Raw genomic sequence first — 26,072 nt, 5'->3', positions numbered from 1 at the left:
AGCATAGGAAACATCCACCCTATCTCATCCTTTCAACATTCGGTAGGTTTCAATGAGATCCCCACACGTGAGGATGCCAAAAGCTGCCAAATGCTCCTCATTCCCAGAATCATCCTTGTAAACCTCCTCCAGACTCTCTCCAATGACAACACATCCTTTCTGAGATATGGGGACCAAAACTGTCGACAATACTCCAAGTGCAGCCTGACTAGCATCTTATAAAGACTCAGCACTATCTCCTTGCTTTAATATTCTATTCCCCTTGAAATAAAATGCCAACAATTTCATTTGCCTGTAAATTGACCTTCTGGAAGTCTTGCATGAGGACTTACAAGTCCCTCTGCACCTCTAATGTTTGAACCTTCTCCCCATTTAGATGATAGTCTGCACTATTGTTCCTTTTACTAAAATGCATCATCCTACATTTCTCAGCTCTGTATTCCATCAGCCACTTTTTTGCCCATTCTTCCAATCTGTCTAAGTCCTGCTGCAATCACATTGCTTCCTCAGCACTACCTACCCCTCCACCTGTCTTCATATCATCCACAAACTTTGCTGCTTCTGTCAAGTGTCTCCCTGCTGTGTTGTTCAGAGAGCAGACTTCGATAACAAACCTGAACAAAACCAGTCACTTTTTTTATACAAGGTCCAGCACATTCAGAGTCAGCAAGGCATGTATGAATGCATATCGATGCTTTTAGAACAGCTAAGACATATTTATATCTATTTGAGGAGGACATTTGCTTTTAGAGCATCAAGACATTTGTATCTATTTGTTGAATACATTGCACGTAAATGGATGAAAGACAGAGGTATCTATGGGGATTTTGTGCCCCTATCCTCTGCATAACAAGCACCTCGTCTAATTTTCTAGGCATCACACTCCTTTCCCAGTTCCTGAATCTCCGGTATGTGAAAGTAAAGTAAAAGGAATAAGGCCAAAATACAAATAAAAAGTACTTTATTCATCCTTTGTGAATCAAAATAATGATTGGTATGTAGTCAATAAGAATGGTGTCAAAAGCAGTTTTGACATAGTTCTCACCTGATGTTGGCAAAAATCATACATGTACAATTTTGTATATACTGTTGTTAGAAAATTGAAAAAAAAACATTTTCCAAAGGTAGTAGAATCCTAATGTACAACAGCCACGATGAATGGTTTGACTCAAAATAGAATCTGCCAAACTTGACTTTCATATATATTTATTTTCTCACATTTTTCTATGGTATCATGTATTCTGAGAAAAATAATGCATTCTTAGGTAAGGCCTGATAGTTTGGTTATTTTAGTGCTGGCATCAAAGGGGGCCCATGGAGGTTTACCAGAATGATCCCAGGAATGAAAGTTAACATTGAGGAATGTTTGATGACTCTGGTCCTTTACTCGCTGAAGATTAGAAGAATGATGGGGGGGTGGGGGGGGGCGTATCTTACTGAAAACTACTGAATATTGAAAAGCCTAGATAGTGTGGATGTGGGAGGATGTTTCCAATAGTGGGAGAGTCTAGGATGAAATGACACAGGAGAACAGAGATGAAGAGGAATTTCTTTAGCCAGAGGGTGGTGAATCTGTGGAATTCATTGCCACAGATGGCTGTGAAGGCCACATTATTGGGTACATTTAAAGTGATAAGTTCTTCATTAGCAAGGGCATCAAAGGTTACAAGGAGAAGGCAAAAGAATGGGGTTAAGAGGAAAAATAAATCAGTCATGGTCAAATAGCAGAGCAGATTTGATGGGTTGAATGGCCTAATTCTGCTATGTCTTATGGTCTTTCAAGTCCTTATCTTTCATTATGGATAGCATACTCACCCCTGAAAAGACTGTTGAACTTCTGGCATTTACTCTCTTCTCCTCCCATTGGAGAACTCGTGGGGGGCACGGCAGACTTCATCATCGTAAATCAGCGAGTTGTTTTGTTATGTCTCCCCTCTCGCTGTGACAGGGTGACATCTCTCTGTCCCTTTCTTTGGGGGGCGAGAGAGAGAGAGAGAGCTTGTGTCGATTTGTCAGGGAGAACAATTAGTTTCTGTTGTTCAACAGATCATGGTCTTTCATGGGGGCTTTGGTGGGTGGAGGATGGCAATGGCTTTTTTTTGCTGGGGTGTGGTGTGTGTCTGTCATTTTCACTGTCACTCATTCTTTCTGACATATGGGGTCCAAAACTGTTGACAATACTCCAAGTGCCATCATTGGAGAGAGTCTGCAGGAGGTTCACGTGGAGATTCCAGGAATGAAGGGGTTAACATACGAGGCAGTTTTGGGTTTGTATTCACTGGAATTTAGAAGAATGCAGGGGGATCTCATTGAAACCTACCGAATGTTGAAAGGACTAGATAGGGTGGATGTGGAGAGGATGTTTCCTATGGTGAGGTATTCAGAACTAGAGGGCACAGCCTCAAAATTGAGGGGCAACTTTTTAGAACAGAGGTAAGGAGAATTTTTTTAGCCGGAGGGTTGTGAATCTATGAAGACAGAGAGGAGATTCGCTGAGCACAGAGCCCCGATAGCCAATTCACTGTTCCGGATATTCCGATTTCTCCCGCTGTGGCCCCGGTATAGGGCCAACTCATTCACAGGGCTGCTAAGACTTGGACTCTGCAGGCGTGCTCTTCTAGGCCACGTCCTCGGGACTGTGAAAAGCGGCCGGTCCTGAGCCACCGGGAGCAGGTCCCACCACCACAAAGAGACAAAGTTTTCCGCAGATGAGCTCGAAGCAGTCACTGTTAAGCGCCATCGTGGCTCTGTCTTTCCCTGAATTAACCCTAGAATCTTGTCATTGCTGCTCCACCATCTTCCTGCTACAGTCTCCATTTAATCAACTCTGACCAAATCTTCTCTCATGCCCATGTTGTTACTTTTAATCAATTACATTTTAATTGATACCATTATATTAGATTTTAGCTTTCCTCCCACATGTACTTCTCTCAAATGGCATGGTAAGTTTTGTCATATTATGGTCACTACCTCCATCAGTTTCCTTGATCAAGTCTGCTTCAGGGAACTTAAGGTGAAGGAACCTTTAGGAGACAGTGACCGTAATATGATTAAATTCATACCTGGTGTGTCTGCATTGAGCAGACTGCCTTCAATACACTTAACAGTTTAGCGAGATTGATACCATGTACTAGAAACAACAGACAAAATCTACAAAACGAAATAGGAAAAAGATGAAAACAGTGGAGAGGCTGCAGTGACGGTTCACCCAGCCTATTGTCTGAGATGGAGCACTTCAGCTTGAGAAGAGACTGATAGTTTCGCTCGACTGAAGGAGGTTAAGAGAGGAGACGACTTAAATATATAACACTGAGGGCAATAGAGAGGACACAGCAGCAAACTTTTCCCCACAGAGCGGAACAAAGGGGGAGTATACATTTAGAGTAAGGGAGCAAGAGAATTAAAGACGATCTGAAGGGTCCTTTTTCACCCAAAGAATGATGAGTGCCTAAAATATATATATGAAAATACCAGAGTGGTGGCATTTAAGAAGTGGATGGATGAACACCAGAATCAGTTATAGGAGCCAATGCTGGAAAATGGTTGTTTGGTGTAGAGGTGGTCTTAAATCCATACATTATTGCTGTACATTTTCATCATGACTCCTCAACAGTTTGTTGTGTCAAGCTGTTAACGTCAGTTTTCTTGAGTTCCTTCAGTTTCAGAAGCTCTAATTTCAGCAGCCCAACTTCCTACAAGCAACAATAAAAAGACAAATTAATGATATACTACAAGGCGGAATGACCATCACACTCCAAGAGCCCAGTGGAGGGAGGCACTGAAATACTATTTTATTGACATTGACTCAGTTAGGTACATTAGTTAGATTTGATCAAAGAATAAGCTGAATGGGAACTTGCAAAGTACTCATGTTTCCTTATTATATAGGAAGCCATTTAGTCCATTGGGTCAACAGCAGTTCAGAGAGCAATCCCATTGCCCGTTAATTTTCCCAGTCACTGATTCAGTTCACATCCTACAACTCCCCTGTACACCTGGGCCAATTAGCCTAGCAAAGGTATCCTATTCATAGGTGTGATCCACCACACTGATAGTGAACACTTTTCTAAAGAAATCAGGACTCCAACTCCTGATATTGTTTTTTCTCCCCGACTTAAGTTCCTTAAGGTTGTCGGAGCTGGGGGATTGTGGGGATAAGTTCCTACCATCTATTAAATGCTCCCAAAGGTGTGTGTCTCAAATAGCCTCTGACAATCAAGTTCAGCTCCTGGCCTTCATGTGTGGCACAGCTACTCACCCTAGTAGAACAGTTTCTGCTGACAGAAGGGGCAAAGGCGGGTTACTGGTGCCTTTAGAATTTCATCAGCTGTGGTTGGCAGCTCATCTAGAAGGAAAACTGATCTTAAACCTCTGCTGCCTTGCATCTATACCCACTCATGGGGTAGGCTTGGGGAGTAAACCTCCAGAAAAACTCCGGAGCTGGAGTTGCTAAGTGGAGTCCTACACTGAGTTCAACACTGACCGGCAACTACCGTGACACAACTGGTGCCAAATGGTATTGGTCTTTGCCATTCCTTTCGATTCATTAGCTGAGGGGGAGCCTGATGCACGGGCAACAGCTTGTTCTCCATATTGAACTGCCCAAGTGTGCACACCACGTGGACAACGAGGTTGGAATATCAATGGTCGACTCCAAACAACAGTGGTCTCAATAGAGTCATATGTATATTGGATGAAGACAGGTCAAATTGGGTTGGAGGTGCAGTCAAGGCCTCCCCACCCTCCAATCAGTAAGCCTCAAACTGAAGACTCAGAATTGACAGCAAATTAGCCAGAATACATGAAGGCAGCACAGTTCCCACTGGTACCAATTTTATTGGAATAAGGGAGCATCCTGGATAAATGAATGTAATATCTTAAAAATAACAAAAAATAAAGCAAATGAAATCAACTTATTGCACATTATGAAGTTTTAACAAAATCTCCCCAGTAATAAATCTGGTATTTCTCAGCATTAAGAAACTGTACCTCACAGAGTTGAACATTTTCTTTCTTGACTTTAACCAAATATTGAATTTTTTGTTTCAAGTTCTTGTGTCCTGCCAGGTTTCCATTCTCTTCAGTAAGTTTGGCTACTTGCCTCTGAAGAGCGTTAACCTCCTGCAGTTTGACAAAAGAGTAGTGCATATTTTCAAAACTACTAGAAAATGAAAAACACAATTTTGTGGCTTATTAAACTACATAAAATAGTTCATCATTCCAAAGACTTGATGCACAATACTTTCATACATGAAATCTGGCTACAAAACAGCCCACATGGATCCAGGAGGGCCTCCTGTAGGCTGGCTATAAAGATTCTGCATCAACGAAGGTCTCAATGACTGGTTTAGTGGACATTAAATTATTTCAATGTCATCACAATCAGATAAACTATAAAAATGGTGACGATGTTTAAAAAAAACTAATGGAAACATCTCAAGGGTCAGCAAAGGTGTTGTTGTTATGTAATACTACTGGACTATGATGTAACATTCAATACTTAGTCTTCATATTGATAAACAAAATTTAAACCAAGTAAAAAATAATGTATTAACAATTTCCATCTCAGTAAATACATGATTCAAAAATACCTACAACTCCAGTAATCAGCAAATATTCAGAATTAAAGGGAAGGATATACCCCTCCACCTTCCCTTTCTCCCATGGTCCAATCTCCTCTCCTGTCAGATTCCTTCTGAGACCCAGCCAAGCAATTGTGACTACAAAACAGCAGGGTTTTAAAAACAACCCTCCAAGATCACTAATGCCCTTCCAGAGGGGAAACTTGTTGTCCTTAATAAAAACAAAATGCCGAAAAGCAGTGTATCAGATAAGAGACTTTTTCCCAGGGCAGAAAAGGCTAATATGAGGGGGGTGTAATTTTAAAGTGACTGGAGAAAAAGATAGGGGGAAGATGGCAGATGTAAGATTTTTTTTTAAATACATAGTGATAAGTGGTGATAAAAGGCAGCTAGATTTGGGACGTTTAAGAAATTCTTAGGCACATGAACAATAGAAGTGGAGGACTATTTGGAAGGGAAGAGTTTGATTGAATTAAGAGGTTGGCATAACAGCATAGGCTGAAGGGTGTGTACTGTGCTGTACTGATCTGTTCAAAAAACTCAACGGGTCAGGCAGTGTAGTCACACAGCACGGATACAGGCCCTTCAGCCCTTTTCCATGCTGATTGCTTTACCCAGCAAGTTGGTCCCATCTGCCCTCTAAACCTCTCCTATCCATGTACTTTCCTAGAGGATGCTTAGATGTTGCTAATGTGCCTAGTTCTGTCTACTCAATCCAAATGCACATCACCCTATATTCAAAGCCCAAGTCTGATGGAGGCAGCGTGCCAGACAAAAATCAGAAAACTGTTCCAAAAAATTTGTGATATACAAGGAAATTTACTCAGAATTTTGTGATAAAAATTATTTGGCTTTGTGTTATGAAAAATCATGATACAGTTTCCAAAAACAACATCTCCTCACCACCAACCTGATATGAGGGGGTGGGGGGGGGGGAGAGAAAGAGAATGGAATGGGAAGTTGTCCACATTTTGTTTCCAGCGTTCTGTTCTTACCATCTGCAGTTGTGAAATTTTCAGTTCAGTGTCCTTACCCTCTCTGGGGTACGCAACAACTGCTCTGCTCTTATGATGCCCTGCAAGCTCCACTATTCAGGGGGAATGATGGATGCTCACTAAATGCTGTTCTGTCAGCATTATCCACATCCTTAAATATGAATTAAATAAATGAAGTTCATTCTGACAAAGCCTTCAACATGAAACATTAACCATTTCTCTTCCTAAAGGTGGCTTGACCTGTCAAGCATTTCTAACATTTTAATTTAAAAAAATATTCTGCAAGGAGGTACTCTTATCAACAAATCCTTCACCTCATCTTGAATCTACATCCTTTCTTCAATTCTGGTAACACATTCGTCAGCTCAATAACATTCTCCCCACAGTACAATGACCAGAGCTGCACTCTCAGCAACATCTTGTACAGCTGTAACATAAACATCTCAACTCCTATATCAATGTCCTTTCCAATGAATGCAAGCATGCCATTTGCCTTGTTCACCACCATGTTTATCTGTGTCAACACTTTTAGGAACTGTGTACTTGTACCCCCAGCTCCCTATTCCACAACACCCCCTAGGACCTTGCCGTTTCCCGTGCGTGTCCTGCCACCGTTTAAATTCTCAAAAGTCCATCATTCCACATTTGTACAAACTAAATTTCACCTGACATTCCTTGATTAACTTTCCAAGATGATTTGTATCTTGTGATGTCTTCACTGTCCATGATATGAAATTTCGGTGTTAACCACATTTTAAAATTTAATAATTATGTCATCTACCTTCTCATTCAAATCATTATAGGACAAAAGGAAACCCAAAAACAATCCCTGTAGCCACTGGTCATCGGCCTCCAAATCTAAAAAGGCAACACCCTGGTACAGCGGTCCCCAACCACCGGGCCGCAGAGCATGCGCTACCACTAGGTCCCCAACCACCGGGCGCAGAGCATGCGCTACCGGGCCACGAGGAAACGATAGGATTTGGCGATAGGAGTCAGCTGCACCTTTCCTTATTCCTTGTCATGCCCACTGTTGAGCTATTACGCATGCAAGGTCATTACCCGCGTGTCATCCATGTCAGCACGGGAAGAAGATCAACACCTCAAGCTTGCAAATGACGGCGGGTTGAAAAGTATGTTTGACATAACATCTCTGCCAGCATTCTGGATCTCAAAGTCAAGGCTAAATATCCTGAGATAGCCACGAAGGCACTGAAAATGTTGCTTCCATTTCCAACGTATCTCTGCAATGAATGCAACGAAAACTAAATTGTGGAATAGACTGGACATAAGGAATCTCCTTCGAGTATCGCTGTCTCCCATCACCCCTCGATCGGACCGTGTTGTTGCAGGGAACAAGCCCAGGGCTCCCACTGATTCAGCGATATTGATGTGTTGCAATGATTTTATATGTTCATACAGGGAAAATATGTGCTATGTGTTTAATATCCAAACGTTACTTAAAATGTTATGATGCTATTGACTTACTTATATAACCATATAACAATTACAGCATGGAAACAGGCCATCTCTGCCCTTCTAGTCCGTGCCGAACGCTACTCTCACCAAGTCCCACCGACCTGCACTCAACCCATAACCCTCCATTCCTTTCCTGTCCATATACCTATCTAATTTTGCTTTAAATGATAATATCAAACCTGCCTCTACCACTTCTACTGGAAGTTCATTCAACACTTACTTTGAGTTCCCCCGTCCTTCTCTGATAATTGACTTATCGTTATATTCATGCGAGGAAAATATGCGCTGTGTTTAATATTAAATTCGTTAGATAAACCCTTTTAGAAACGAAATTGACTGTATTAGCCACTTATCACCTATATTGCGGTCGTGATTAACACCTCCTCCCCCCGAACAGAATCGCCAAAAATGATTTGTAGGAAAATCGGCACGTACACGCGCGCATGCGCACTGGTGCCCGCGCAAGGCTTCATGGTCATTGTAGTCTCTCTGTGTAAGCAACGTATTTGGCTCTACTCTTGTCCGTTGGCAACCCTACCCGCGCCCCCCGGGTCGGCCGGTTCGCAAGAATATTGTCAATATGAAACCGGTCCGCAGTGCAAAAAAGGTTGGGGACCCCTGCCCTAGTACCACTATCTGCGTCCTTTCACCAAGCCAATTTTGTACCCAATTGCCAGCTCAATTGGATCCCATGTGTTGCAACATTCCAGACCAGCTTACCATGCAGGCATTGGTCGTAAGCTTTACAAAAGTCCATGTAGACAATGCCAACTGACATGTCCTCATCAATCTTCTTGGACACTTCTTCAAATACTCAAATCTGAGATATGCTACCCCTTCACAAAGCTATGTTGATTATTCCAAATCGGCCTTGCCTTTCCAAATGTGGTAGATTCTATCTCTTCGAATCCCCTGCAGTAACTTTAGCACCACCCACCAACCAGTAGTTACCTGGCTCAGCCTTACAGCCCTTCATAAATAAAAGGCACAACATTAGCCATCCTCTAGACTTCTGGTACCTCACCTGTAGCTAAGATAGATGTAAAAATCTCTGCTGTGGCCTTGGAATTTCTTCCCTTGTTTTCCAAGCCTAGGATGTCCTAGGATACACTTGATTCTGCCCAGGGATTTATTCAGGTTCATACACTTAAAGATTGCCAACACCTTCTCTTTCATAATTACCCAGCTAAGTTTCTCTTTCTCTTCATTTGCAGATTCAAGAGCTGATCGAAACTCTTCTTTCTCATTGAAGGTTTTTACTTCTAAACTGCTGGTGCGTTCAAGTTTTGTTTGGTTCTCTGTAATAGTCTGCTGAATAGACTCCAACGACGCCTTATTCATAGTTAATCTGGACAAAGATAAGAGATGGTATAGAGTCAAAGCTATTGAACTACAAAAAATGCCTTTCCTTCTAACACGAGCACGTTGACCAAATTGCCTAAGAGCTAGTTGCATTTTCCTGTGTTAACCCATATACCTCCCAACCTTGTCATATCCATGTACCTGTCCAAATGTTCTTTCACTGTTGTGACTGTACCCTCCTCCACCACTTCCCCTGGTCGCTGACATTATTTGTGTGGATAAAGTTGCCCTTCAGGTCTCTTAAAATCTTTCCACCCTCACTTTAAACCCAGACGCTGTGTTTTTTAACTCTCTTTCTCTGGAAAAGACTATCCTTTCACCTTATCTATGCTCCCTCATGGTTTAATAAACCTCTATAAAGGTGATGCCTCAATTTCCAGTGATCCAGGTTAAAAAAAGTCATACTCTATCCAGCCTCTCTAACCCATGCCTGACCCAGTTCAATAAGATCCTCGTAAATCTTTTTTGGGCCAACTTAGTTTACTAACACCCTTCCGATAATAGGGCAACTTGAACTGTATGCAGTGCTCCAAGTATAGCCTTCCCAAGGTCTCAAAACACTTCAACATGACATCCCAAATCCTGTACTTAGTATACTGGCCAATGAAGACAAGTGTGCCATACACCTTCTTCACTACCTGTGCTGCCACTTTCGAGGGATTGTGCAGCTGCTCTGATATTTTCTACAAAACACCCCACGGCATTTAGTCATCGAGTTGTAGAGAAGGGAGCACAGAAACAGGCCATTCAGCCCACCTAGTCCATACCAAAACCATTTCAACTGTTACACCAAACAACAAACAGGGACCATAGCCCTCCATATCCCTATTATCCACATACCTATCCAAACTTCTCTTAAACATTGAAACTGAGTTCACAGGTACCACTTGTGCTGTGCAGCTCATTCTACACTCTCACAACCCTTTGAATGAAGTTTCCATACATGTTCCCCTTAAACTTCTCACCTTTCACCATTAACCAATGACCTTTGGTTTTTGCCCAACCCAACCTCAGTGGGAAAAGTCTGCTTGCATTTACCCCATCTATACGCCTCACAATTCTGTAAACCTCTATCAAATCTCCTCTCAATGGTTTATTTTCTAAAGAAAACAGTCCTAACCTATTCAATCTTTCCTTATAACTCAGGTCCTCCAGACCCAGCAAAATCCTTGTACATTTTCTCTGCGCTTTTTCGTCCTTGTTTACATCTTTCCTATAAGTAGGTGATAAAAACTGTGCGCGATACTCCAAATTAGGTCTCACCAATATCTTATACAACTTCAACATAACATTCCATCTTCTGTACTCAATATTAGTAAGCCAAAAGTTTTCTTTATGACCCCAGCTACATGTGATGCTACTTTCAACAAATTATGTACTTGTATTCCCAGATCCCTCTGTTCTACCACACACCTCAGTGCCCCACCGTTCACTGTGAAATACCTACCTAGTCGGTCCTACCGAAGTGTAAAACTTTACAATTGTCCACATTAAATTCCATCTGCCATTTTTCAGCCCATTTTTCTACCTAATGTAGGTCCTTCTGAAAGCCATGATAGCCTTCCTCACTGTCCACTACAGCCCCAATTTTAGTGTCATCTGCAAATTTGCTGATCCATTTAACAACATTATCATCCAGATCATTGATATGGATGACAAACAACACCGATCCCTGCAGCACAATACTAGTCACAGGCCTCCAGTCAGGGAGGCACCATCTACTACCACTCTCTGGTTTCTCCCACAACGCCAATGTCTGATCCAATTTACAGTCTCATTGAATGCTGAGTGACTGAACCTTCTCGAGCAGCCTTCCTTGCGGGACCTTGTCAAATGCCTTACTAAAATCCACGCAGACAACATCCACTGCCTTGCCTTCATCCACTTTAGTGGTAACTTCCTCGAAAAACTCTAAGATTGATTAGACATGACCTACCATGTACAAAGCCATGCTCACTCTTAATCAGTCCTTATCTATCCAAATATATACACGGTCCCTTAGAATACTTTCCAATAACTTTCCCACAACTGATGTCAGACTCACCTGTCCATAATTTCCTGGTTTATGTTTAGAGCCTTTTTTAAACAGCTGAATAACATTAGCTATCTTCCAATCCTCTGGTACCTCCCTTGTCACTAAGGATGTTTTAAATACTTCTGCTAGGGTCCTGGCAATTTCTGCACTTGCCTTCCATAAGGTCCAAGGAACACCCTGGGGATTTGTCCATCCTGATTTGCCTCAGGGTAGCAAATACCTCCTCGTCCATAGTACGTACAGGGTCCATGAGGTTGATGCTGCTTTGGAGCACTTCTCTAGACTCTGTATCTGCTCCCAAGTAAATATAGATGCAAAGAATGCATTTAACATCTCCCCATCCACGCGTTGATTACCATTCTGGACTTCCAGAGGACCAATTTTGTCCCATGCAATCCTTTTGCTTTTAACATAGCCCTACAATCCCTTAATGTTCTCCTTCACCTTATCTGCTGGAACGACGTTGTGCCTTCTTTTTGCCTTCCTGATTTCTTTCTTAAGTGTTCTTTTGCTTTTGTTGTACTCTAAGAGCAACACATTTGTTCTTACTTGCCTATACCTGCTACGCATCTCCTTTTTTTCTCTTAACCAGGGCCTCAACATCTCTTGAAAATGAAGATTCCCTACACTTGTTACCTTTATCTTTTTTTCTGACAGGCACACAAGCTTTGTACTCCCAAAATTTCATTCTTGAAGACCTTTTACTTTCCAAATACACCTTTGCCTGTCCCAATCCACACTCGCTAGATCATTTCTGATACCATCGAAATTGGCCTTTCTCCAATTCAGAATCTCAACCCGCAGACAAGATCAATCTCTTTGCATTTTTACTTTGAAAATGATAGCGTTGTGGTCGCTGGACGTAAAGTGTACCTCCACACAAACTCCTGTCACCTGCCCATTCTCATTCCGCAACAGCAGATCCAGTATCGCACAGTCTCTTACTGGGACTTCCATATTCTGACAAGGAAACTTTCCTGAATACATTAGACAAACTCTATCCCATTTAGTCCTTTTACAGTATGGGATTGTCAGTCAATATATGGAAAGTTAAAATCACCTACTATAACAACCTTATGTTTCTTGCAACAGTCTGTGAGGTCTTTACAAATTTGTTCCTCTAAATCCCTATGACTGCTGTGTGGTCTGTAATATAGCCCCATTAACGTGGACTTACCTTTCTTATTTCTTAGTTCCACACATAACCTCACTAGATGAGTTCTCCTGCCTGCCCTGACGGAGCACCGTGGTGACATTTTCCCTGACTAATAACACCACTCCTCCATCTTTAATGCCTTCTGCTCTGTCACGTCTAAAACAACGGAGCCCCAGAATATTCCATCTGCAACTAAGACTCAAGAATAGATACAATATCATAATTTCAAGTATTGATCAATGCCCTGAGCTCATCCGTTTTTCCTATGCATTGAAGTATAGCTCAGGACAGTAGTCGTACTGTGCTCAACCTTCTGACTCCTGACTTCGTCTGAGGTCTTACCGACATCTGCCTCCATAACTTCTAGCACTCTTGGTTCCCATCCACCTGCAACTCCAGTTTAAACTGCTCCATGCAGCACTAACAAACTTTTCCGCTAGGATATAAGTCCCCCTACAGTTCAGGTGCAAACAATCCCTTCTGTACAGGTCCCACCTTCCCTGGAAGAGAGCCCAATAATCCAAAGGTAGCAAAGGTGGCACATGTAGCAATGCTGACACCACAACCTTGGAGATCCTGCCCTATAACTCAGTACCTAACTCCCGATGCAGAACTTCATCACTCATCCTACCCATGTCATTGGTACTTACATGGACCTTGACCTCTGGCTGTTCACCCCCCAGTTGATCCGAGATAGAAACATAGAAACATAGAAAATAGGTGCAGGAGCAGGCCATTCGGCCCTTTGAGCCTGCACCGCCATTTATTATGATCATGGCTGATCATCCAACTCAGAACCCCGCCCCAGCCTTCCCTCCATACCCCCTGACCCCTGTAGCCACAAGGGCCATATCTAACTCCCTCTTAAACATAGCCAATGAACTGGCCTCAACAGTTTCATTCTCACCCAGAGAACCTCCTGTCTGTTCCCCTAACAAGTCCCCCATCACCACAGTGTGCCTCTTCTATCCCCTTTCCTTTCAGAGTCACAGAGCCAGACTCTGTGTTAAGAGGATCAGCCACTGTGGCTTTCCTCTCTTAGGTCACCCCCCGCCACCCACCAAACTGTACCCCCGCAGTCATATACCTGTTGTTTTGGGGATGGCAACATGGGTGCACTGCACTGGCTCCTTGGCCCCTTTCCCCTACTGACTGTCACAGTTTCCCATGTCCTGCACCTTGTGTATAACTACCTCTCTATAAGATCCTGAGACGTAGGAGCAGAATTCGGCCATTTGGCCCAGAGTCTGCTCCCCCATTTAATCATGGCTGACCTTTTTTTCCGTCTCCTCAGCCCCACTCCCTGGACTTCTCCCCGTAACTTTTGATGCCATGTCCAATCAAGAACCTACCAAGCTCTGTCTTAAATACAACGACCTGGCCTCCACAGTTGTCTGTGGTAATGAATTCCACAAATTCACCACCTTCTGGCTAAAGTAATTTCACCGCATGTTTTAAATGGATGCCCCTCTACCCTGCGGCCATGTCCTCTTGTCCTAGATTCTCCCACCATGGGAAACATCCTTTCAACATTTACTCTGAAACCTTTTGAATGTAGAAAGGCCTAGACAATGAGATCTCCCCTCATCCTTCCAAATTCCAGCGAGTACAGGCCCACATATGATAACCCTTTCATTCCCGGAATCATCCTTGTGAATAGAAACATAGAAAATAGGTGCAGGAGTAGGCCATTCGGCCCTTTGAGCCTGCACCGCCATTTATTATGATCATGGCTGATCATCCAACTCAGAACCCTACACCAGCCTTCCCTCCATACCTCCTGATCCCCGTAGCCACAAGGGCCATATCTAACTCCCTCTTAAATATAGCCAATTAACTGGCCTCAACTGTTTCCTGTGGCAGAGAATTCCACAGATTCACCACTCTCTGTGCGAAGAAGTTTTTCCTAATCTCAGTCCTAAAAGGCTTCCCCCTTATCCTCAAACTGTGACCCCTCGTTCTGGACTTCCCCAACATCGGGAACAATCTTCCTGCATCTAGCCTGTCCAATTCCTTTAGGATTTTATACGTTTCAATCAGATTCCCCCTCAATCTTCTAAATTCCAATGAGTACAAGCCTAGTTCATCCAGTCTTTCTTCATATGAAAGTCCTGCCATCCCAGGAATCAATCTGGTGAACCTTCTTTGTACTCCCTCTATGGCAAGGATGTCTTTCCTCAGATTAGGGGACCAAAACTGCACACAATACTCCAGGTGTAGTCTCACCAAGGCCTTGTACAACTGCAGTAGTACCTCCCTGCTCCTGTACTCGAATCCTCTCGCTATAAATGCCAGCATACCATTCGCCTTTTTCACCACCTGCTGTACCTGCATGCCCACTTTCAATGACTGGTGTATAATGACACCCAGGTCTCGTTGCACCTCCCCTTTTCCTAATCGGCCACCATTCAGATAACAATCTGTTTTCCTATTTTTGCCACCAAAGTGGATAACTTCACATTTATCCACATTAAATTGCACCTGCCATGAATTTGCCCACTCACCCAACCTATCCAAGTCACCCTGCATCCTCTTAGCATCCTCCTCACTGCTAACACTGCCGCCCAGCTTCGTGTCATCCGCAAACTTGGAGATGCTGCATTTAATTCCCTCATCCAAGTCATTAATATATATTGTAAACAACTGGGGTCCCAGCACTGAGCCTTACAGTACCCCACTAGTCACTGCCTGCCATTCTGAAAAGGTCCTGTTTATTCCCACTCTTTGCTTCCTGTCTGCCAACCAATTCTCTATCCACATCAATACCTTACCCCCAGCACCGTGTGCTTTAAGTTTGCACACTAATCTCCTGTGTGGGACCTTGTCAAAAGCCTTTTGAAAATGCAAATATACCACATCCACTGGTTCTCCCCTATCCACTCTACTAGTTACATCCTCAAAAAATTCTATGAGATTCGTCAGACATGATTTTCCTTTCACAAATCCATGCTGACTTTGTCCGATGATTTCCAAATGTGCTGTTATCACATCTTTGATAACTGACTCCAGCAGTCTCCTCCGAATCCTCTCAAATGCCAGCATATCTTTTCTAAGATGAGGAGCCCAGAACTGTTCACAATACTCAAGGCGATGCCTCACCAGTGCCTTATAAAGCACAGCATCACATCCCTGCTCTTCATTTCTAGACCTCTTGGAATGAATTTGCCTTCCTCACCACTGACTCAACCTGCAAGTTAACTTTTAAGATGTTCTGCACAAGGACTCCCAAGTCCCTTTGCACTTCAGATTTCTGGATTTTCTCCCTGTTTAGAAGAAAGTCTGCTCTTTTATTTCAACTATTAAAGTGCCTGACTATGCATTTTCCAACGTTGTATTTCATTTGCCAGTTCCTTGCCCATTCTCCTAATCTGTCTAAGTCCTTCTGCAGCCTACCCATTTCCTCAACGCAACCTGCCCCTCCACCAATCTTCATATCATCTGCAAACTTGGCAACAAAGCCATCTATTCCATCACCTAAATCATTGATGTACAGCATAAAATGCAGTCCCAAAACTGAACCCTGCAGAACACCACTAGTCACTGACAGCCAACCAGAAAAGGATCCTTTTATTCCCACTCGCTGCCACCTACCAATCAGCCAATGCGCTAACCATGTCAGTAACTTTCCTGTAATTCCATAGGCCTTCAACTTGGTAAGCAGCCCCGTGTGGCACCTTGTCAAAGTCCTTCTGAAAGTCCAAATATACAACATTCACCGAAGCCCCTTTATCTATAATACTTGTAATCTCTTCAAAGAATTTCAACAGGTTCCTCAAGCAAGGAAACCATGCTGACTTTTGCCCATTGTGTCCTGTGTCACCAAGTACTCCATCACCCCATCCTTAACAATTAACTCCAAGATCTTCCCAACCACTGAGGTCAGGCTAACTGATCTATATTTTCTTTTCTGCTGCCTTCCTTCTTCCTTGAAGAGTGGAGCGACTTTTGCAATTTTCCAGCCCTCTGGCACCATGACAGAGTCCAATGATTTTTGAAATATTGTTTCTAATGCCTCCACAATGTCTACTGGGCCCTAGCGTGCAGTTCATCTGGTCCGGGTGACTTATGTACCCCTAGGTCCTTCAACTTATTGAGCACCTTCTCCCTTGTAATAGTAACTGCACCCACTTCTCTTCCCTCAAACCTTTCAATGTCTGGCACACTGTTAGTGTCTTCCACAGTGAACACACATTTATTCATCTGATATTTCCTTGTCCCCCATCATTACTTTTCCAACCTCATTTTCTAGCGGTCCTTTCTCCACTCTCATCTCTGATTTTTTTTACATACCTGAAAAAGCTTTTCCTATCCACCTTGATATTGTTTGCTGTCTTGCTTTCATACTTCATCTTCTTCCTCCTAATGATTCTTTTAGTTGTTCTCTGTAGGTTTTTAAAAGCTCCCAATCCTCTATTTTCCTACTAATTTTTGTTTTACTGTATGCCTCCCCTTTTGCTTCTACATTAGCTTTGACTTCCCTTCAGCCATGGTTGTACTATTTTGCCATTTGAGTATTTCTTTATTTTTGGAATACGTCTATCCTGCACCTTATTTTTCTCAGAAGCTCACACCATTGCTGCTCTGCTGTCACCCCTACCAGCATCTCCTTCCAATTTACTTTGGCCAACTCTCTTACTCCACTGAAATATCAGAGAAGATGGCGGTGCCATGACAGCGCGCGCGGCCACTTCGGTGATGATGTCTGTTATCTGTCAAGTAGGGGACCGTGCACAATCCTGATTTGATGGAGATGGATTTGAGAACACAGCGGAACATCTGGAAAACTTCTGAAATGCCCGCTTCGCTGCCGCTGCTACTGTGTGGTAACCAGAATCTCCGGAGCTGAAGGCCCCGAAATCCTCGGCTTTGCTTGTTTTAGTGGCCGGGGAGAGGTCGAAGGTGCTCGGCAGAGGATGGCGCTTGGGAGGCTGTATCGGAGAGGCAGAGGCTGTCCAGAAGCTCGAAGTTTTTGGACAGATGGACTCGGGGTCGGCTGCTTCCAAGGTATCAGCCAGTTGACGGTGCCTGGAGGTTTATGTCAGGGAGTTTCTCCCTTTAGCTGCCTGCTATCGGGGACTCAGGAGTCGATCGACTCGGGACTTTGAGACATTTTTTTTGCTGTGCCCATGGTCTGTTCTTTATCAAATTATGGTATTGCTTTGCACTGCTGTAACTATATGTTATAATTATGTGGTTCTGTCAGTGTTAGTCTTTGGTCTGTCTCGTTTTCTGTGATATCACTCCAGAGAAACATTGTATCATTTCTTAATGCATGTATGCATTTCTAAATGACAATAAAAGAGGACTGAGTGTTCTCATAATCTAATCTAATATTGCTACATCAGACTACTCTCTCCCCATCAAAATTCAAGTTGAATTCAATCATATAGTGATTACTGTCTCCTAAGGGTTCTTTTACCTTAAACTCTCTAATCACCTCCTCTTCATTATATAACACCCAATCCAGTATAGCTGATCCCCTAACAACACACACAAAATGCTGGTGGAACTCAGCAGCCCAGGCAGCATGTATGAAAAAGAATACAGGCGACATTTTGGGCTGAAACCCTTCGGCAGGACTGGAGAAAAAAAGCTGGAGTAGATTTAAAAGGTGGGGGGAGGAAATAGAGATAAACAGAAGGTGATAGGTAAAACCTGGAGGGGGAGGGATGAAGTAAAGAGCTGGGAGGTTGATTGGTCAAAGAGACAGAAGGCCAAGGAAGAAAGAAAAGGGGGGAGGAGCAGAGGGAGGTAATGGGTGAGCAAGCAGATAAGGCGAGAAAGGGAAAAGAGGATGAAAAATAGTGAATGGGGAGGGGGTGTAGAAGACAGAAGATTATGGAAAGTTAGCGAGATATCGATGTTTATGCCAACAGGTTGGAGGCTACCCAAACAGAATATGAGGTGCTGTTCCTCTAACCCAAGCGTGGCCTCATTCCAACAGTGGAGGAGGCCATGGATGGGTATATTGGAATCGGAATGGGACTGGGAACTGGAATTAAAATGCGTGGCCACTGGTCAATCCTGCTTTCCTAGCGGACAAAGAGTAGGTACTCGGTGAAACATAGAAAATCTACAGCACAATACAGGCCCTTTGGCCAACAATGCTGTGTTGAACTTGTACTTAGAAATTACCTAAGGTTACCAGAGCCCTCTATTTTTCTAAGCTCCATGTACCTATCCAGAAGTCTCTTAAAATACCTTATCGTATCCGCCTCCACCACAGTCGCTGGCAGCCCATTCCACGCACTCACCACACTCTGTGTAAAAAACGTAACCCTGACACCCCCTCTGTACCTACTTCCAAGCACCTTAAAACTGTGCCCTCTTAAGTTGGCCACTTCAGTCCTGGGAAAAGCCTGACTATCTACACGATCAATGCCTCTCATCATCTTATACACCTCTATCAGGTCACCTCTCATCCTCCGTCACTCCAAGGAGAAAAGGTTGAGTTCACTCAAGCTATTCTCATAAGGCATGCTCCCCAATCCAGGCAACATCTTTGTAGGTCTCCTCTGCACCCCTTCTATAGTTTCCACATCCTTCCTGTAGTGAGGTGACCAGAACTGAGCACAGTACTCCAAGTGGGGTCTGACCAGGGTCCTATATAGCTGCAGCATTATCTCTCGGCTCTTGAACTCATTCCCTTCGGTTGATGAAGGCCAATACACCGTATGCCTTCTTAACCACAGAGTCAATCTGCACAGCAGCTTTGTGTGTCCTATGGACTCGGACCCCAGGATCCCTCTGATCCTCCACAGTGCCATTAAAACTATATAAAGCTATATTCTTACCATTAATACTATATTCTGCCATCATATTTGACCTTCCAAAATGAACCACCTCACATTTATCTGGGTTGAACTCCATCTGCCACTTCTCAGCTCAGTTTTGCATCCTATCAATGTCCCGCTGTAACCTCTGACAGTCCTCCACACTATCCACAACACCCCAACCTTTGTGTCATCAGCAAATTTATTAACCCATCTCTCTACTTCTTCATCCAGGTCATTTATAAAAATCACGAAGAGAAGGGGTCCCAGAACAGATCCCTGAGGCACACCACTGGTCACCAACTATGACCTGTCTTCAATTACTCTTTGCCTTCTGTGTGCAAGCCAATTCTGGATCCCCAAAGCAAGGTCCTCTTGGATCCCATGCCTCCTTACTTTCTCAGTAAGTCTTGTATGGGGTACCTTATCAAATGCCTTGCTGAAATCCATATACACTACATCCACTGCTCGATCTTCTTCAATATGTTTAGTCACATCTTCAAATAAAATTAATTAGGCTTGTAAGGCACGACCTGCCTTTCACAAAGCCATGCTGACTATTCCTAATCATATTATGCCTCTCCGAATGTTCATAAATCCTGCCTCTCAGCATCTTCTCCATCAATTTACCAACCACTGAAGTAAGACTCACTTGTCTATAATTTCCTAGGCTATCTTTGCTCCCTTTCCTGAATAACAGAACAACATCTGCAACCCTCCAATTCTCCGGAACCTCTCCCATCCCCATTGATGATGCAAAGATCATCGCCAGAGGCTCAGCAATCTCCTCTCCCACCTCCCACAGAAGCCTGGGGTACATCTCATACAGTCCCGGAGACTTATCTAACTTGATGCTTTCCAAAAGCTCCAGCACATCCTCTTTCTAAATGTCTATATGTTTAAGCTTTTCAATCCACTGTAAGTCATCCCTACAATCGCCAAGATCCTTTTCCGTAGTGAATGAAGTGGTCTCCCAATCTATGTCGGGTCTTACTGATATACAAGAGGCCACACCAGGAGCACCGAACACAGTACATGTCCCCGACAGACCCACAGGTGAAATGTCTCCTCAGCTGGAAGGACTGTTTGGGGCCCTGAATGGTAGTGAGAGAGGAGGTGTAGGGGTAGGTGTAGCACTTGTTCTGCTTGCAAGGATAAGTGTCAGGAGGGAGATCAGTGGGAAGGGACGAATGGACAAGGGAGCAATCCCTGCAGAAAGCAGAAAGTTGGGGGGGGGGGAGATGTGCTTGGTGATGCAATCCCATTGGAGGTAGCAGAAGTTTTGGAGATTATGTGTTGGACGCTGAAGCTGGTGGGGTGGTAGATGAGGACAAGAGGAACCTTATCCCTGGTAGGGTGGCGGGAGGATGGGGTAAGAGCAGACATGTATGAAATGGAAGAAATACAGTTGAGGGCAGTGTTGATGGTGGAGGAAGGGAACCCCCTTTCTTTGAAAAAGGAGGACATCTCCTTCATCCTAGAATGAAAAGGCTCATGCGGCGAAGATGGAGGAATTGAAAGAAGGGGATGGTTGATACCCTAGTAGGCTCAATGACAAACTGCTCTAAAAAGCCATCTTGTAGGCATTTAACCTACTCACTCTCAAGATCCATTACCAACCTGATTTTCCCAATTGGCCTCCATGTTGAAATCTCCACTGACTATCATAACATTGCTCTTTTGACACGTTTTTTCTGTTTCCCATTGTAATCTGTGCTCCACATTGCGCAACTGTTGGGAGGTCTGTATATAACTGCTATCAGGGTTTTTTTACCCTTGCAGTTTCTTAATTCAAGCCATAAGGATTCAACACCTTCCGATCCTATGTCACATCTTTCTATTGATTTGATGCCATTCTTTACCAGCAAAGCCACACCATCTCTCCAACATAACGTGTAACCTTGGACATTCAGCTCCCAACTACAACCATTCATCAGCTATGATTCAGTAATGGCCACAACATCATACCTGACAATCTGTAATAGTGCAACGAGATCATCCACCTTATATCTCAATGCACAGAGTATAAGAAATAACACATTGAGTACAGTATTTGCTACCATTTTTGATTCTTCCCTTTTTGATACCCACCCTGTTGGCTACTATTTTGTCCTGTCATCTGCCCGCCCTTCCTGAAAGACTGACTGCATGCCATCTTTGCTTTTTCACCATCTGTCCTATCCTGATTCCCTTCACTCTGGTTTCCATCCCCCTGCCAAATTTATCCCTCCCAAACAGCTCTAACAAACCTGTCTGCGAGAATATTTGTCCTCCTTGGGTTCAGGTGTGACCCATCACTTTTGTACAGGTCATACCTCCCCCAAAAGGCATCCCAGTGATCCAAGAGCCTGAAGCCCTGCCCCCTGCATCAGCTTTTCAGCCAATCATTTGTTTCTGCCCTCACTGTCTCTCAAATTCTCCGGAGTTCATCCAATTCCAGCTCCTACTCTGTAACGCGGATTGTTAGAAGCTGCAGCTAGATGTACTTCTTGCAGTTGTAGTGGTCAGGGATTCTGGAGGTCTCCCTGCCTTCCCACAACCTGCCAGAGCATTCCACTATCCTGCCTGACATTTCTACTGTCCTAACTGAGGATGTCCTACCTAGTTTATCTTACCAAAAAGCAACAGCTTGCATTTACCTGAATTAACTCCATCTGCCGGTCCTCAGCACACTGAGCCAGCTGATCAAGATCCTGCTGTTGCTTTTATATAACCTTCTTCAGTCCAGTTTTAGAGATCGTATGTGTAATTTAGCAGCACAATTCCTGGTGCAGAAGTTGGATCAAACTTGTGCAGTATTTGTAGATTTTACAAATGCAATTATTTTCCCTTCCTAAATGTATTAAAATTTCTCATTGACAAAAAGATCCGAGAGAACTTAGTGATCAAGATAATGCAGAAGAGGGATGGGAAGTCATGCCTGATGAATAAATATATATTTTTAAAGCTGGATGGTTTGATTTATGTTATGCACATTATAATATTGTCAGCAATTTTAGCCAGGAGAGAATCTATATCCTGAAGTGAAGGGGTACAAGTTTTGATTGCATTCTTCCTCCATAAACTCAGCCCAATTTCTTCCTCACAGAAAGCTGGCACAGATGTTACTGAATAGTAATCCTGATAGACCACCTCTCTCCAATCTAGATCAAATTTTAGCATCACCATGGTTGAAACCATTTGAGGAATACCTTCATCCTCTCAATTATTGGGCAACATCATAAAGTCAGTTATCCAGCACAGAAACAGGCCCTTCTGCCCCGCCCAGCCATGCCAGCCAAGGTGCTTATCAACACTAATAACATTTGACTCACAGTTGGCCAATATTCTTCTAAACCTAACTACCCACCTATCTGGCTAAATGCCTTTTAAATGCCACAACTATTTCTGCCTCAAACACTTCTGGTAGCTTAGTCCATATAAAAACCACCCTCTGTAAAGTTTGTCACACTGATCCCCTTTAAATCTTTCCCTATCACCTTAAAACTACGCCTCAAACTGCCACTATCTATCTTATCTAAGCCCATCATCATTTTCTATACATTTGTAAAAGGTCACACCCAACTTACCCAGTCTCTTTACAAGCCAAGCCCTCTAGTTAGTATTAGTAAGTATGCAGATGATACTAAGATCATATATATTAATGATCTGGATGATGGTGTGGTAAATTAGATTAGTAAGTATGCAGATGATACTAAGATAGGTGGCATTGTGGATAATGAAGTCGGTTTTCAAAGCCTGCAGAGAGATTTAGGCCAGTTAGAAGAGTGGGCTGAAAGATGGCAGATGGAGTTTAATGCTGAAAAATGTGAGGTGCTACATTTTGGTAGGACTAATCAAAATAGGACATACATGGTAAATGGTAGGGCATTGAAGAATGCTGTAGAACAGAGGGATCTAGGAATAATGGTGCATAGTTCCTGAAGGTGTAATCTCATGTGGATAGGGTGGTGAAGAAAGCTTTTGGTATGCTGGCCTTTATAAATCAGAGCATTGAGTATAAGAGTTGGGATGTAATGTTGAAATTGTATCAAGCATTGGTAAGGCCAAATTTGGAGTATTGTGTACAGTTCTGGTCACCGAATTATAGGAAAGATGTCAATAAAATTTAGAGAGTACAGCGGAGGTTTACTAAAATGTTGCCTGGGTTTCATCTCCTAAGTTACAGAGAAAGGTTTGGAGTGTAGAAGGTTGAGAGGGGACTTGATAGAGGTATTTAAAATTATGAGGGGGATTGATAGAGTTGATGTGGATAGGCTTTTTCCATTGAGAATGGGGAGGTTCAAACAAGGGGACATGAGTTGAGAGTTAAAGGGCAAAAGTTCAGGGGTAACATGAGGGGGAACTTCTTTACTCAGAGTGGTGGCTGTGTGGAACGAGCTTCCAGCAGAAGTGGTTGAGGCACGTTCGATGTTGTTGTTTAAAGTTAAATTGGATAGATATATGGACAGGAAGGGAATGGAGGGTTATAGACCGAGTGCAGGTCGGTGGGACTAGGTGAGAGTAGGAGTTCGGCATGGACTAGAAGGGCCAAGATGGCCTGTTTCCATGCTGTAATTGTTATATGGTTATAGTTGCGGTAGCATCCTTGTTGATCTTTTCTGCTCCCTCTCTGGCTTAAACCACATCCTTTTTGAGAATGTAGCAGTCAGAACGGCACACAATACTCCAAACGCAGTCTCGTCAACATGACCTCCCAACTCTCACACCCAGTGCCCTGTCCGATGCTTTCTGCTTTGTCTACCTGCTTCCACTTAGAGAACTATGTACCTGTATCTCTATTCAACAATACACCCTTGGGCCCAATCATTTACTATGAATTTGCTACCATGATCTAACATCCCAAAGAGCATCACTTCATACTTATCTGAGTTACATTACATCCTTTGCCCACTATTCAGTTCATTGTGGATCCTGGTGCAACATTAGAGATTTTCAGTGTCCACCATCAATGGTGTCATCTTTGATCATCATACCACCGACATTTTCATCCAAAATTACCTGACAAACAGGGTCTCCAATCAGCATGGATCACTACAGCACACCACTCGCAACAAGTCTCCAATCTGAAAAATAATCCTCCGCCACCACCGTCTCCTTCTACCAAGACAATTCTGTATCCATTTGGCTAGCTCACTGTGGGTTCCATGTGATCGAACCTTCTTGGACATCCTACCATGTGAGACCTTGAGAAGGGCCTTGCGAAAGAACACATATACAATGCCCACCACCCTAACCTCGTCTATCTTACCTTTAGAAGCTTCTCACTTGGCAAACATCCCTTTACCTGCAAAGAGCCCCTCCCAATCAACACCTTAAAGTTGTTGTTACGATATCAGGTTCTCTCCCAGTCTAACTCGGTCACAAGCGCAATTACCAGTTGGTCAACATATTACCACCAAATGTCATTTTTAAAGAAAATACTCACTCAGTCTCCATGTCTGCTAGCTTTTCTTTTAGAGCTTCCTGAAAATGTAAAATGGAAGTAATTTTTGAGATTGCACATTATTAATAGTCATTAAAAGGCATTACCAAGTCCATGGGTTTTACAATGGACAATAAATGGATTCATGTCACCATCATGTTCCTCCCCCAACCCAAACGCCAAAAGCTCTTCCCCTCACATAATATGCTGATATTGATACTATGTGCTTTCCACGCACAATACAATAACATCCATACATTGAAAAACATTACAATATAAAAGTGAAGAAGCTTCATCCCACTGACTTTTTACCAGGATAAAGTTTCATGAGCGTTGGACATGCTCTGTTATCTCATGAATAACTTATTAAAAGCACTAGACTTTGGAGCATAATTAGGCCATTCAACCTAGAGTTTGCTTTGCCATTTCATCGGTTGGTTCATTTTCCTTTCAAATCAATTTTTCTGCCTTCTCCCCGTAACCTATCACACACACCCAGACTAATCGCCTGTCAACCTCCACTTTAAATGTACCCATGACTTAGCTTCCACAGCCACCTGTGGCAACAAATTCCACAGAGTAATCACTCTCTGGCTAAAGAAATTCCTCTTCATCCCCATTCTAAATGGACATCCCTTTATTCTGAGGCTGTGCCCTCGGGTTCTAGACTCGCCCACTATAGGTAACATCCTCTCCATATTCACTATCAACATTCAGTGAGATCCCCCCCCACCCCATTCTTCTGAATGCCAGCTAGTACAGGCCCATAGCCATCAAATGCCTTATATGATAAGCCTTTCAATCCTAGAATCATTTTCCTTTGAAACCTCTCCAGTGTCAGTACATCCTCTTAGATAAGGAATCAAAAACTGCTCACAATACACCAAGTGAGGCCTCACCACTGCCCTAAAAAGCCTCAGAATTAGATCCTTCTTTTTATATTCTAGTCCTCTCGAAATGAATGCTGACATTGCATTTGCCTTCCTCACCACCGACTCGATAATCAGGGAATCCTGCACGAGGACTACCAAGTCCCTTCCAATTCTCTGTCGTTTCAATTTTTGCCTCGTTTAGAAAAGACTTCACTTTTATTCCTTCCACCAAAGTGCATGACCATACACTTCCTGACATTGTATTCCATCTCCCACTTCTTTGCTCAATCTCCTAATCCAAGTGCTTCTGCAAACGCCCAGCTTCCTCAACAATACCTGCCCCATCTATCTTCGTATCGTCCTCAAACATGGCCAAAAATTCATCAAGTGCAT

At 43.2% G+C, this 26,072-nt stretch overlaps 1 protein-coding gene across 1 annotated transcript in view; it reads right to left on the bottom strand.

The window, feature by feature from the left end:
• Positions 1-944: 944 nt before the first annotated feature.
• The window catches only part of kif15 (kinesin family member 15), a 182,808-nt gene continuing 157,680 nt past the window's right edge, over positions 945-26,072 (bottom strand). The window contains exons 31-34 of the mRNA XM_063070099.1: positions 24,811-24,848; positions 9,239-9,404; positions 4,990-5,121; positions 945-3,692 (exon numbers count right to left, since the gene is read on the bottom strand). Of these exons, the coding sequence (XP_062926169.1) occupies positions 3,597-3,692; positions 4,990-5,121; positions 9,239-9,404; positions 24,811-24,848 (432 nt within the window). The 3' untranslated portion in view covers positions 945-3,596. The remainder of the gene's footprint in view (positions 3,693-4,989; positions 5,122-9,238; positions 9,405-24,810; positions 24,849-26,072) is intronic.

This window comes from Mobula hypostoma, chromosome 17, assembly GCF_963921235.1.
Source record: "Mobula hypostoma chromosome 17, sMobHyp1.1, whole genome shotgun sequence".
In the NCBI taxonomy this organism is placed as follows: Eukaryota; Metazoa; Chordata; class Chondrichthyes; order Myliobatiformes; family Myliobatidae; genus Mobula; species Mobula hypostoma.
This window is presented reverse-complemented; position numbering and strand designations above follow the sequence as displayed.